Consider the following 13,462-nt stretch of genomic DNA (forward strand, 5'->3'; position numbering starts at 1 on the left):
CCATTGTCGTAAGCTTCTTTACATATTTAATATCATTGACTGCTACATGTCTTTTTAAGGTAACAGACTTATAATAACTTTTCTATGGATGTTTGGTTTTTCATATTGTTCATTTTAGATGAAGTGATGATGCTTCGAGTGATCCTTAATTTATATTGGATTGACGGTCGTACTCCTTTTCTCGATATATATATCTACGATTCACCTTTGAAAAATACTATCTTTTTTTCGCTCTTTACGTAGAGAAAGACGTTTAAATGAAAGTAAAAGATTGCATTTCATTTCAATCGGAACTCCACCATTGCTCTACACGTGTTTCGAGTTATTCAATTCAACTCATCATCAGGAACACTTGTGGAAGTTCAACTGAAATGAAATGCAATCTAGTATTTGGTCATTCTAACCAAAATAACAGCCAGGTACGCTAGCAGCGACATCTATACGAAGAGTATGTATCTGTCAAAGATATGTGTTTGAAAAAACCTTGTACAGGGAAAGAACTTGACATGTCCATTTCAAACAGGAGAAAACGTTTAAAAGTCCAGGTAATTCTAATAGTTGGTAACAATGGCATGCGACATGGAAAACTGGAATTATATTGTAAAATATTGTTTTATAACAATGTTTTATTTGATACTTTTTACATTACAAATATATTTTCTCCATTTTTGTTTTATTTTTTTTTTTTCAAAAAATAGACAGCCAATAATTTTTATAGAGAAATAATGTGATAAGCGCTTCTTTACAGGGAAAAAACGTGTTAAGTTCATGTAGATGAATAAAAAACAATTAATACCATTAATATGCGCCATAAATTTAAAACAATTAAAACGTAAACCAAGAACCAATATAGCAAATTTTTATCTTTCTATGACTGATTAATTGTAAAATGTATTTTAACATACATGATTGTGAAGACCATCAAAATAAAACGCCTAAGGTGGGTGGGCCACGTTATGCGGATGGATGAGAGTGATCCCACTAAAATAACTATGCTAAATAGGCCGGTGGGAAGAAGAAGAAGGGGGCGACCTAAACTCAGATATCTGGACGATGTACAGGAAGATCTGAGGGAGATTGGAGTGAGGGGCTGGAGAAGACAGACACTCGATAGGGAAGGATGAAAGAATGTTTTGAAGCAGGCCAAGGCTCACGAAGGGCTGTAGCGCCAACTGATGATGATGATTTTAACATAATCACAGAGTTTTAAATTTTAAAAATGTTCTCCTGAATAAAACCAAAAATGTGACTTACCAAGTTATTTTTCTGTAATCTTGATATATATATATATATATATATATATATATATATATATATATATATATATATATATATATATATATATTATAGTCAACAATTTGATTTCATTAGCAAAAATTATAAGACAAACCACTGACCTGTCTCTCTACCGTTTAAATAAACGAAATATATATATATATATATATATATATATATATATATATATATATATATATATATATATATATATATATATTAGTCAACAATTTTGTTTCATTACCAAAAATAATAAGAAAAATCACTGACCTATCTTTCTACCGTTTAAATAAACGAAATATTAGCGATTAACGGTTTGTTATTGTTCTTTTGTGACTCATACAGATTTTAAAATCTCTGCGAAATTTTGTAAAAAGCTAATTATTAAGGTCCATTGTTATTTTGTTTATCGAAGTAAGATTTCAACAATGTGCACCAGTCCTAAGGAAAACTACAAAAGTTTAAAGTCTATATTTTACCTTTTTACAAACAAACAATTTAGTTAAAAATTTCCGGTTTAATTATCAAATAGTGAAACTTGTTTCTGATGAAGTTCTTTTGAACGTTTATTATTTTTATATATTATAACCTTCTTCGAAAGTTTTTATTTTGAAACCTCTTAAATATTCATTGGTGTTTATTTTAATAAACCATGTATTTTAGATTGACAGTATACGTTAAACTCTTTATATTATGTAACGTGTTCAATATTTTACTATCTCTAGAAAATATATATGATATTACCTATCAATCTGATAAGCAATTCTAAATACTCGTGGTAAACATTTATAAACAACAAAACAAAATTAGAACATGTCAACATCATCTCAAAATAATGTTTCCAATTTATATTTTCGGTGTATCTAAATCTAAATTGAGACAGAGTCAAATTGATTCAGTGGTAAATATTCGGGTTGTTGTTTATTACATTGTGCTGCCATTAACAAAAGTGCTTAATTAACATTAATGTGGTGTTTTTCCTTTCAGAAAAACAAGGAATTGATGAATGATCTCGTCTCGAACTGTAAATTGAAAAATGGTAAGTAATTCAATATAATTCTTATCAGTTAAAATTAAGCTTTTTGTTTTATAGTAGCAATTTTTTAATAAATGTGAACTAAATATTGATAAAAAGATCAAAACAACTAAATATGTACTTAATTAGAGCAGAGAATAGAATTGAATAGTTTGGAATAGTACTTTATCAAAACGCTCCAGCTTTCATTGGGAGCGAGGGTCTAGGAAAAGTGGAAAATATCGTCAGTACATACAATGTTTCTGTGACATCTACCAAATCAAAATGTCGGCAAAGAATTGAAGGACAAATGATTGGCACAATACCAATGACATATATTATTACATAAATGATGTTGAAAATTTTAAACAAATACAATAGTTAGTATATGCACAGTTATACTGCTGACTTCGTTAAGGTTTCAATTTATATTAAATTTGAAAAATACAATTTATATAATTTAACAGCTACGATCCTGGAAGAATAGTATTTAAAGTAATTACTATTTAAATGGGAATAAGCCACAATTAAAGGTTTGTTTATTTAACCTACTTTAAACTTTAATTGTGGCTTAATCCCATTTAAATAGTAATTACTTTAACATGACACAAGAAAAGAGCTTCAGAACAATAATAGTATTTAAATATATTACTAATAAATTATTTTAATATGAATTACAAAACCGGTTCCAAGGCTTTGTCTGCTTATAATACAATGTTCTGAAGCAACCTGTGAATTTAGAAAAATTTTATTTTGGCGTCTATGTCAAAAATGGATCCTGAAGATTTTGCTTACAAACGAGAGAAGTCAATAAAAAAAATTAGCAATGTGATTATTGATTTTTGAGAAAAAAAAAACGAAATATTTAAAATAATTTACTGATACCATTTTAAAATGATTTATTTATCCGAAAATATTATAATGTGAGGTGAACAATAAGAAGAGGTAAGAAAAATGATGATTAATAAGTGGTGTTTCTAAGCAGCTCTATTTGATTAAGAATTACGAAGTTTATCCATTAGCTGGCTACCTTACTTTTGTATGATTATTTTTGTATTTTTGATGCGAAAGCTCTAATGTCGTGAGGCTTGCCTGCATTCTCGTTTTTTTGAATAGGAATACAATTATATCCTTGCTCTAATTTAGCTAGTTTTTTTTATTGCTAATATACATTGTTCTTTTTCTTCTTTTAATTAATGAAAAACACTTAAATCTCTGGCACTTGGACATAAGACCTTTGTACCCTAACCTGTTTTTTTTCATTAAACTTCAATAAGTCCTGTGTCTTCAACGAAGGTCAATAGTTTCCTCATTGGTAGTTTCAGGATCACTTCTAGTTCAATCTTTAATTGATCTTCTGCCTTATATCACTTAGCACATTGCATTTACATAGGGTGTGTATGGCAGTCTCTTCTTCCATTTTGCATTTTCTAAACCATGGTTCATTCACCTTACCCATTTTGTATGGGTGTTCTTTTAACGACAATATCCGTTCAACATTTAGGTGATAGTTTTAATCACACATTTATTAATGTTGATCAAATGATCCGCGAGATTTTTATTGAAATTCTTGAGATTTTTTTAGTTTGGATTTCCTCGTAAGTGGCACTCTATTTTTTGATGACTCCTTATCAGCCACTTCTAATCCTCGTTTCGTGTCAAATCCTTGGTAATACCAAACAATTGTTCTGGGCTTACAAAGATTTCTCTCAAGCCAAATTTGTTCGTCCATTCCCATGCACTCTTTTATGAACTGGCACGCATATTAAAGATACTTTATTGTATTTTGCCAGGTTATTAAGAAGATCTTTGCAGTTCCTCACCAGCTTTGATTGGGTGAATAGCTTTGATAAATAAAATAACTATACTGTCCATGTAAAAAGTTTATTAAACAATAATTATTAGTCTGAGAAACTGAGAATATTAATTAAACACATTGTGTAACCGTTATTACATTAGAGAATATAGACATAACCTTAAAACTTAATTCTTCTTTTTTTTTATATCTTGAATATTACATTAGTGCGGGAGCTTATATTAACACTCCCACTTATTCAAGATTTGAATGCAAAGATCTAATACAAAAGACCTGAAAGCAGAGACCTAATACAAAAGTCCTGAAAGTCATTTTTGATATATTCTCCTTTACCTTGGTCACTTCTTAAAATCTTAATCTTATTGCCAGTTTGATTTTCAATCAGTATTTTTAAATCTTTAAACTTGTTGAGAATATCTGACTTGTGCTTTAGAAAATAAACACTGCAGTAACCGCTACAATCATCTTTAAATAAAACAAAATATTTGGATCCACTTGGAGAAGAAATGTTTACTGGTCCACATACATCTGTGTGAATCATTTCACCTGGTTTGTCTGATCTGCTTCTTGTAAGACTTTTATGGGACTTACTTGACTGCTTCCCATACTGGCATGTCTCACAGAAAAATTCTTCTTTGTCGTCAACTCTCATATTGTCTACCAAATTCACTGTTTTCTTAATTGTAGTGAAGTTGTTATGCCCTAGGCGATCATGCCATAACTTTATTGATGATTTGCAAGCTAAATTACATTCTACAATAGGCTTAACTCTAAATTGCATGACCCACAGATTATCTCTACGTACTTCAACACATGAAATGTTTCCATTTGGCTCTAGAAATTGACACCTGTTTTTATGAGAATGGTAGGTAAAGTTTTTATCTGTCATAGCTCCCACTGAAAATAAGCTGTAAATAAGTTCAGGAATGTATACGACATTATTTATAGTACGATCATACCACTCACCTTGGACAAATGCCTGTATTTCAATAACACCTTTACCTTCTGCAGGACTCAGCTTGTCGTTTGCTATTCTAACAAACATAGGTTCAGATAGAGATTCTAATTTTGAAAACAACAATTTTTCACCAGTCATGTATAGGCTTGCTCCTGAATCATATATCCACTCACTTTTATTTACACTGGAAGTTGACAAGTACATGGAAGAGATATCACATATATAAGCTGAACTTGATGCTAAATTACTTCCTGATGACTTGTTTTTATCTTCATTTTTGGAATCATGTATTCTCTTTCTACACTCTCTAACCCAATGTCCCTTGCGTTTACAATAATTACAGGTGGAATTCTTCTTTAAGTCCTGTATATTTGTTTTCTTTTTACTGGTGGCTTCCAGTTTACTTTGTAAAGCCTCTACTTGTAAAGCAAGACGGGATATTTCAGAGTTATCAATATTCATTCTAGTTTCTTCTTTAAGTAAATATTTTCGAAAGTTTGCTGATCACTAGTTACAGAGTCCCAGGCTGTACGAAAGGCATTAAATCTAGTAGGTAAACTATTAATTACTTTGGAACTGTCTAACTAATAGTTCTATTGTTGATATATCCTCTGCAACTTTTGCATTCTCATGCATTTTATATTCATAAAATTTTTGCCATAGCAACTCTCTAGATATTTCTGTCTTTTGTTGGTGTATTGTGATCAGTCTTGACCACATTTCTGAAGCATTTTCGCAATTTATTAAATGTTCTATTTGATCTTGACATAATATAGTGGTTAACAAAATTAAGTGCTTTTGAATTTTTGTCATCCCATTCTTTCCAGTCACTGCTAGTGTGGTCTTCTGGTTCTCTAACCGTCCCATTCACAATTGAAAGCAGCTTCTCTGCTTGAAACAAGATGGTCACACTAAATCCCCATAGTTGAAAATTTGACCCATCAAACTTAATAATATTCCCAGAATCAATTTTCACAGCTGAAGCCATTTTTGCACTTCACTAAATGTTTATTTTATAATTGTACGACTCGAACGTAATGAAAACTAAACACGGGACCACTCATGACTTGAACGTGAAACAACTAAACTTTTTACCACACCGGTGCGAACGACAGACTAGTTTTCAAATTTCGTAATACCGTGTCTGGGCAACCATAACCTGATCAATAATTATTAGCCTGAGAAACTGAGAATATTAATTAAACACATGTCTAACCGTTATTACATTACAGAATATAGACATAACCTTAAAACTTAATTCTTCTTTTTCTTATATCTTGAATATTACATTAGTGCGGGAGCTTATATTAACAAGCTTCATTATAGGCCCATGGGACATTTTATGGGGTCATTTGACCCAGCATAAATCACATATAAATCAATAGTTCAATATGTAGTAACAACTTTAGAAAATATGCCGTCAATTTTTATCGGTACAGGTGGCTACACAGGTATAGTAAATTACCACTGAAGGAGGGAAGGGAGGGAGAATTTTGCTTAAACATTTTGTACGCCATCTATAACTTAGGTAAGTAATGCCGTAATATTGAGAAGCAGGGACAATCTTTGATTTTCGGAAAATTTTGACCATGTTTTCGATAATTTGATACGTTACGGCATTCATACATATAGTTTCGGATCGTTCTTCAATTTTCGTTCTTCAAAGTTTTGCATAAATTCCAAATGATTACCTGATGCGTAAGAGAATTTTTGGCATCTATGTTGTCTAAAAGTTGTGGGTCTTGCAAATGTTTATAAACATTACCTGTATTTTGGAATATAATTGTTGTTTTTTCGGTATGATAATTATTTCTTGTATCGTAATCACTTTTTGACAAAATAAAACTGAAAACTATAAAACTAATTCCTAGCAAGTTATAATAAATTCTACTAGTTAAAACAAAAAGTAAAAAAACAAAAATTTGAGAAGTGAACATATTTTAAAGGTACCCTGCGGTGTATTTTATGTTACATTTTAATTACTGTGGTTGTTATTACTTTTTAAATTTTAATTTAAAAGTAGACAAATGAAAAAAAAACAATGCCGTTTTTTAAAACATTTTTAACTAATGTATTTTGCACTGCTGATATGGTCTATTCAAATGTTACATTTTTAGGGCTTAGCGTGCATTTCTTAGAGGACGCAAAGTTTAAGTTTTAGGTCCGCCACGCTTGTCCCGCGGCCGCCATCTTGGAAAAATGGTTGCAAAGGCTTTTCGCTCCGTATCTAGTAAACTATCAACCATACAGAAAATTATATTAAATACTATTTCTAGCAAATTAAATGTATTCCTTTTGCTTTTTATCATAAAATGAAAAATAAATAAGTTATGAACAAAAATAACTAAAAATTTTCGAACAAATTTTCTTTTGGGACTTATAACTTTTTTCTTTTCTTTCTCCTTCAATTTAGGCACTTCGATATTGAAAATTAACATACTTGTGAATGTGCGTATTTTCGCTTTTTTGAGATTTTAAATTCGTTATAACTTTTTGTTTAAAATGTCCCCAAAAATTTAAACAACTATTTTGCGGCGCAAAAACAGGTTATTTTTGGAGTTTGTTTAACAAATTATTTAAACAATTTTTTCTCAAGAGTTTTGCCAGGCACCCTTCTTATTTGTTTAAAGGGAACATTTGTGAACAGGAATCCGTAAAGAAACCGAATCAGAAATAGTTTTCCTACGGGAGCGACCTCACAACCTGGACTATAATAATTTTAAAGCCATTTAGAAACATTTATTTAGTATGTCATTTTATTTTTGTTGATAATTGATGTCAATATAAACAATATATCAATGCCGTAAAGAAATTTTTGATCGTATTATCTCACTTAATAGAGAAAAATAATTTTATTTAATTTAATTTATTAATTAATAAATTTAAAGTTTCATATTGGCTCAAATGACGTCATTTTTGCTACTTAAAAATCAAGAGTTGCGCCCTAGATTTCTCACACCCATACCAGCCGATATGTACAGCACTGCAAAAAAAGTAATTTAAAAAACGATCCGAAACTATGTGTATGAATGCCGTACTGTATCAAATTACCGAAAATGGGGTCAAAATTTTCCGAAAATCAAAGATTGTTCCTGCTACGTTCAATATTTTTGCACGACATTTGGTCGCTGGATATTATTTTTGTATTACCTACCTCAGTTATAAATGCCGTACAAAAATATTTGAGCAAAATATCCCCCCTCCCTTACGTGGTAAGTTTGCCTTACCTGTGTAGTTACCACGAAAAAAATTGACGGCATAGTTTCTAAAGTTGTTATTACATATTATACTATTGATTTATATGTGATTTATACTAGGTCAAATGACCTCTTAAAACTGTCCCATGGGTTTTTAGTTTATTATGGTAAGAATGGCTTCCTGGCTATCAGTTTAAATGTTGATTCTTTTTGCTTTGAGGTCTCCTTTGGGTTCATCAATGTAGTCCACCAAAGCAAAAACTTCAGCACGAAACACAGTTGACCAGTATATTGACCTAGGCTGTAAAATTTGCTAGAATTACATTTTGCTTGCCCAAATACTCCTGATTCAGTACCATGGGCAGTTTTAGATCCATCAGTAAACCATCTCTATTATAGTAAGTCCCTATTAATGATTGGGACTTTTTGGGTACTTTAGATGGTGTAATTGTGTTAATCTTCTCGGTGAAGATTAGTTCTGGTGTTGAAATGTTATATCTCAGTTCGTCTAAAAGGGATTTCGCTAGTGTAATTCCAGTAGTATTGTCTGAGTATTCAATGTATAATTCGGCATATAAGTATTGTTTGCTTTAAAATAGTGCTACTAGTTTAGTTTTAGAAGAGTTCACAGAAAGCTTCATTTTTCGAACACCAATTCTCTATGTAGTAAAGGGCATATTGCATCTGATTCGTACCAGTACTTGTAATTTTCCCTAGTTACTATTACTATATTATCCGCGAAATTTTGAACCTAGATTTCTGACTAATAAGCCCATGAATTAGGCAGGTTTACTTTTCTTAGGTTTTTGGAAACTTGATACGTATCTGTGGATATTATTCTACTTTGAAGCATCGGAATAATGCACTTGCATGGTGTGTTGTTGATTTCCTTTCTTATCCGTGCACTATATATTGACTCTGTGGAGTCAATATATAGTGCACTGATAAACATGCATCAAATGCAACTTCGAAGTCTAAAAATGCAACAAGGGTGACTTGTTTCTGGTGTAAACTCCCTTACGTTTCTACACCAGATTGTGTCGGAAGGCGTCACCTGATTTTCTGCTTGATACGGCTATTGCTGCTAGTGCAGTGAGTTTTTATTAAGATTGTTTTTCTTGATGTATTCATTCAAGATTTTTCAAGGTTTTTAATATGACTGAAGTCAGCATAATTTGCCTAAGGTGTAATCTGTTTTTTATGGTTTAGGAATAAACGCCACCCTAGCTCTTTTTCTTTCTAGCTTCAGAAATAGACCATACATCATATCTAACTATAACTATTTGAATTATGTGATCCATTATAATTTCCAGTCCCTCTTGAATTAGTCTGAGAAATATACCATCTGGTCCCGCAGTTTTATATATTTCTGATCTTTTGTGAACCAAAGATCTCTTTAGAGTTCAGCCTGTTAATTCTGGTTTGGTTTAAGTTTGTTTGTTGATTACTACCACTAGTCAAATGCATCTACTCTGGGAAATAAACACAAAAGATACTCTTCAACCTCTTTCAGTGTCTGGATACTTCTCATAAAGCAATTTAACTGACTTATTCTGACTGACTGGTTTATACGTGTTATTTTTTTTTAAGAATTCTGTTAACCCTAACACTGTCAAAAACATTTTCCTTTTTTACGAATACTTTATAGAATCTTTTCTTAGGGAACAGATGTGTTTTATTATGGGTTTTCAGTTTAGCCTTATATGCTTCTTAATCACCTGATTTCTTTGCTCTATAAACAGCCGTCTTGTTACTCTTTTAAAATAAGATAGCTCCCTATTTCTCCAAGCTGCTTGTCTGGGCAGTAAACTTTGGGCCAATCTCAGCGTTCTATGGCATTTGAGGATAAGTTCGTAGCCTTGCTTTAAAATCTCTTCTAGATTTCCAATCGGTCACCTTAGGGTCTCTTTAAAACCTGGGTATCGGTTTAATCGAGTTTACCTCAAAGCATATGTATACATAATATGATAAGAATAATGCATTCGAGATGCGTTATGCAGATGTGCCAGTTAGATAAATATCATGTCCACAAGTCTCATAGAACATAGGCTTAGATCAATCATTAATTCTGCTTTTGATGTCTAGTTTAGTAAATAAGTTTAGTAGTGCAAAGGTAGTCAAAAATAACTAACCCCTTTCGCTTATATCGCTGCTCCCCCAATAGGTATGGTGGGCATTGAAATCGTTTTCAATACTAAACTCTGAGCGCTTCTTTTTAATATATTCTAGAAAGTTCTCTAAGTTAGTCCCTGGAAGTGGTTCTTTAAAATAAATAGGAAGGTATAGAGACGCTTTATTCTGGTAGCTAACATATCTGCCCTGCAGAGCTCCATAGCTATTACCAGGTTAAGATTCGACCTACAAAAGATACAAGTTCTAGTTTCTCCAAAATTAACTTCCATTTTCTAACATTTTCTGTATCTTATCTCCATTTATAAATGGTGGAATTTGCTTTCTTATTTATTATTTAGTTCTAGAGCCTCCAACAGGACCATTTCTAACAATACGGCCTTCTTGCAGGCTTTGATTACTCAATTGTTTCCTCCTGTTTTGTTGTGACCTCTTCCAACGATATAATGCTAGCACGGTGGAAAAGATAGTAAGGCTTCCATTAAAACCTTTTTGAGTTCTTGTTGAGACTCCTTATGAATCCGGAGACTGATATGTAATCCTCATTTAGCGGTTGTTTTGGAGCCCAGAATTACTTAACGACTGTTCCTGATTCCAGGATTATCGTTTCCAAGTCAATAAGTGTGCCATTCCGTGTCAATGGTGCCTTTAAATCCTTAGTTTTAGTTTCTGGTATCAGAACATCAGCACGTGTATGTATTTTAAAAGATCTTCAGCCTTAACGACCTCCAATTTCGTCTATATTTCCAAAAGTTCTTTGTAAACTTAAACGACTCCTCATCCACACATATCAAGCCATAGTACTCATCCATGAGTCTGTTTCTGTTGTAACGAGGAGCACAAGTAGAATCATCAATAAATTTAATAGGGACAACTTTTATTGACCCAACGTCGTTGTCAACGCCAGAAACAATTTTTTCTGGGTATTCTTCAGTAATGACTGTTGCCTTTAACTCAGTAAGAGCAGAGTTTTCTAATTACAGCTTAGGTCTTTAGATAAAGCAGCAGTAGTTCCAGTCTATTTTGTTAATTTCTCCTCGAAAGGACTTCTATCAGAAACAGTTCATTTAACAACCTGTGTCATTTTAAGTATTAGTTTGACTGTATGAGGTAATTTGACCTTAGAAGTGTCAATATCCTGTTTCCAATTTCCAAAAGCATCCTCCTCTCATTTTGTGCCCCAGATATTTTTGGCCGTAAAATCTCAAGCCTCTCGGTATCTTTCACAGTTCACATTACGTAATTACTATTTTTATTACCTTATGTGGTAAGTTTGTTCTCTTCCAGTATCTGCTGAACAAGCTTAGTCGAAGTATTATACTAATCATAATTACAAACCATTTATTAATTTCACGAGTACGGGAGAAATAGTCGGTCCATACCTTCTGCTCTCAGTGCACAGGTATAAGACCTAAAATGAAATGAGGCGCGTTCCCCCAGTTGACCATTTGGGCGACTTTAGCGAGTGATTTCTTTTTTAATTTCTTGGTGACCTGATCGATTGGGGTAGGATCTTTTAATTAAGGTATGTGTTTATATATATATATATATATATATATATATATATATATATATATATATATATATATATATATATATATCCAGGGTTTTACAGTATTCACTGCCTTCCCTCGCTCAACCGTTTCCATCTCTCTCTGTTGTCCCATTCTCCATCGTTTAGGCCTCTCTTACTCATGGCGTCGTCTACTTCGTTCCTCCAGGATTTTCGAGTTCGTCCTCTTTTTTCCTTCCTATGGGGCTCCATTCGGTTATTCTCTTTATCCATCTGCTGTCGCTAGTTCTTCTTACATGTCCATACCACTTTAGTCTTTTTTGTTCTATATATGTTAGTATGTCTGTTTCTATTGATGTTCTTTGCTTTATTTCGTCATTACTTGTCCTATCCATTCTTGTTACTCTGCAGCATCTTCGCAGGCATTCCATCTCTGTTGCTACTATCTTACTGCTGTTTTTCTTGTTTATGATCCAATTTTTAGCCCCATATGTCATAATACTCGCACTAATGTTTTATAAATCTGTGTTCTTGTCTTGATATTTAGGTGTCTATCCCACCATACTAAGTTAAGTTGTTGGATTGCTGTTCTTGTTTGTCCTTTTTCGTGATTATAAACCCCAAGTTTTTTAATTTATCCTTTCCTTTGATTGTTACGTTGTCATCAATCTGTAGATCTTCTATGTCTTCTTCACTTGTAGATAGGTACTCTGTTTTCGCGTGGTTAATATCTAGGGCAGCCTTGGTATATTCTTCTTGTAGTTTCTTCATCATGTAGCTGAGGTCGTCTTGGTCCTGTGCAATCACTACTTGATCGTTTGTAAAGCTTAACGTTTATAGGTATTCGTTCCGTACCGGTACTCCCATGTCTTCGCATTTTCTTTTACATGTAGTCAAGGCTTTCTCTAAGTATATTTTAAACAGGGTTGGAGATGTGGAACAACCCAGCAGGAGCCCTTTTGTTGTGGTGAAGTCTCCTATGATTCTTGTTCTTATTTTGTAACGAAATATTTTGCCTACCTCAGGGTAAGATCATGGGGGTAGAAAATTGCGGATTGAAACTATGGGGGCGAAGATAGGGCAAGCAAAACAATCGTTATATGTGCGAACGGCACTCAGAGGTTAGCTGGAGAGCTGGGGTCGTGGATAAGTGAACGAAAAGGGTGTCAGATTGGGGTAACTACACAATTAAATAAAGGGTCATGAATCACTTGGGACAAACAGAACAAAAGGAAACAGGAAACACCTCTAGTAATTTATAAAGAGCGCCACTTCGAGGTGCCTAATTATAACTATTACAACAGCTAGTTGTAACTAGGGAAATAATTGTCAAACATAAAGAAACATATCTTTTTCAAACGGAAACTCAAAAAAAGGTTAGTTAAAAAAAGAAACAAATGTTAAGAAACAAAATTTAACATTTATTGTGTCTTGCCACAAACAGTTATCAAAAATACAAATGGCACAAAAAATATACTATATAAATAGTTGCAAAATACAGAATAAAAAAAAACTTACGTGTCTAGCTGTTTACAAAGGAGATTGCTACAAAAATTTT

The 13,462-nt window shown here is 32.5% G+C and overlaps 1 protein-coding gene across 5 annotated transcripts in view; it reads left to right on the forward strand.

Annotated features, from left to right (window-relative positions):
- The window catches only part of Epac (Exchange protein directly activated by cAMP), a 665,395-nt gene that overhangs the window by 431,878 nt on the left and 220,055 nt on the right, over positions 1-13,462 (forward strand). For 4 of the 5 annotated variants that reach the window (XM_072525991.1, XM_072525990.1, XM_072525995.1 and 1 more), the window contains one exon: positions 2,263-2,314. In XM_072525991.1, the coding sequence (XP_072382092.1) occupies positions 2,263-2,314 (52 nt within the window). Of the gene's footprint in view, positions 1-2,088; positions 2,177-2,262; positions 2,315-13,462 lie in introns of those variants that run through there. The other variant, XM_072525992.1, reaches the window with a different exon arrangement.

Source organism: Diabrotica undecimpunctata, chromosome 3 (assembly GCF_040954645.1).
Source record: "Diabrotica undecimpunctata isolate CICGRU chromosome 3, icDiaUnde3, whole genome shotgun sequence".
Classification (NCBI taxonomy): domain Eukaryota; kingdom Metazoa; phylum Arthropoda; class Insecta; order Coleoptera; family Chrysomelidae; genus Diabrotica; species Diabrotica undecimpunctata.